The sequence below is a fragment of the Echinops telfairi genome, unplaced genomic scaffold (assembly GCF_000313985.2).
Source record: "Echinops telfairi isolate 266 unplaced genomic scaffold, ASM31398v2 ScPeMD7_2291;HRSCAF=2852, whole genome shotgun sequence".
Taxonomy (NCBI): domain Eukaryota; kingdom Metazoa; phylum Chordata; class Mammalia; order Afrosoricida; family Tenrecidae; genus Echinops; species Echinops telfairi.
The window spans coordinates 30,513,266-30,514,839 of NW_022106189.1; the positions used below are offsets into that span (position 1 = coordinate 30,513,266).

The 1,574-nt window shown below is 59.8% G+C and overlaps 1 protein-coding gene across 1 annotated transcript in view; it reads left to right on the forward strand.

Annotated features, from left to right (window-relative positions):
• The window catches only part of CARMIL2 (capping protein regulator and myosin 1 linker 2), a 12,604-nt gene that overhangs the window by 1,422 nt on the left and 9,608 nt on the right, over positions 1-1,574 (forward strand). The window contains exons 2-8 of the mRNA XM_045293913.1: positions 238-300; positions 401-525; positions 652-743; positions 917-987; positions 1,093-1,166; positions 1,305-1,380; positions 1,459-1,547. Of these exons, the coding sequence (XP_045149848.1) occupies positions 238-300; positions 401-525; positions 652-743; positions 917-987; positions 1,093-1,166; positions 1,305-1,380; positions 1,459-1,547 (590 nt within the window). The remainder of the gene's footprint in view (positions 1-237; positions 301-400; positions 526-651; positions 744-916; positions 988-1,092; positions 1,167-1,304; positions 1,381-1,458; positions 1,548-1,574) is intronic.

A 1,574-nucleotide genomic window follows, 5' to 3' on the forward strand; every position in this document is an offset into this window, starting at 1 on the left:
TTTTTTTTTTTTTAACATTTTATTAGGTGCTCATACAACTGTTATCCCAATCCATACACACATCAATTGTGTAAAGCGCATTTGTACATCCTTTCCCAAAACATTTTCTCTCCATTTAAACCCCCGACATTAGGTCCTCATTTTTCCCCTCCCTCCCCGCTCCCCCCTCCCTCCTTAGGAGGCTCCTATGAGGGGGCGAGGGCGGGTGTGTGACCTGGCTGATTCCATGCTCCACAGGTGGACTGCACGTTCAGCTACCTGGAAGTTCAGGCCATGGAATTACAGGAGACACCCCCTCAGGTGAGGCATCTAAGATCCAGGTTGCCTGGGTCTGCAGCCTGGAACTCCTTCCCCTCCTCCCCACCCAGCAGTCCTTTCTCCCTCCCTCCCTCCCTCCCAGGTCACCTTTGAGCTGGAGTCCCTGCCAGAGCTGACCCTCGAGTTCCCTGGGGTGGCCTCCTTAGAACAGCTGGCCAGGCACATCACCATGGCTATCAAGAAGGTCTTCCCTCACTCTGCCCTTGGGTGAGGCCTGCCAGCTGCGGGGAAGAAGGGCAGGCAGAAGGGGGGTGCTGGGCATGGCGGAGTGGGCTGTCTCCAGGTCAGGGGCTAGAGGTCCCCTGCCCCTCCTCCTTTACCCTTTCACCCCAGGAAGCTATTCCGGAGGCCCACCCCACCTTCGATGCTGGCTAAGCTGGAGAAAAGCAGTCCCTTGGAGTCCACCACACTGGGCAGCTCCTGTGGTAAAGACCAAGGCGGGGCCACTCACACCTTCTAGCCTGCCCTGCTGGGATCCCCAGGGCCCTGGAGTTGGCAGGGTGCGGCGGGAGGGGGCGGGGGCTCCCAGGGGTCATGGACGCCACCCAGTGTGAGCATGCTCTTCCTCTCTGCCTTCCTCCTCCGGGCCCATCCCCAGGTGGCTTTTTGGAGACCTATGAGGCTCTGTGTGACTACAACGGCTTCCCCTTCCGAGAGGAGATTAAGTGGGTGAGGACAGGGCCCCATGGGGGCTCCGAAGCCATCTGCTGGACCCACTCCCGCCCCATTGGGACCCCAGTGGGATCAAGTTATGCGGATCCTTTCCTCACACAGGACGTGGACACTATCTACCACCGTCAGGGCTGTCGCCATTTCAAACTAGGGGACTTCAGCCACCTCTGCAGTCGGTGCGTGGCCTGCCAAGGAGGACAGGAAGACCCCAAGACCCACCTTAGGCCTCGACCTCTTTCTTTCTCCATGGTGGGGGTGCTGGGTCTGGGATGAGCCAGGGGTCCCTGAGCTCTGCTTACTCTGCCCCCACCCAGGGACCTGGCCTTGTGCGTGGCTGCCCTGTCTTACAACCTGTGGTTCCGCTGCCTCTCCTGTGTGGACATGAAGCTGGTGAGGGCCTTGGGGCAGGAAGGGGCCCCGGGATGCTGGGCCAGGGTGCAGTGCTCTGAACCTCCATCTGACTCTCAGAGCCTTGAGGTCTTGGAGCAGATTCTGCACGTGATGAGTCAGTCATCCCACCTGGAGGAGCTGGTCCTGGAAAGCTGTGGCTTGAGAGGGTGAGGGCAGGGAATGGCGGAGGACCC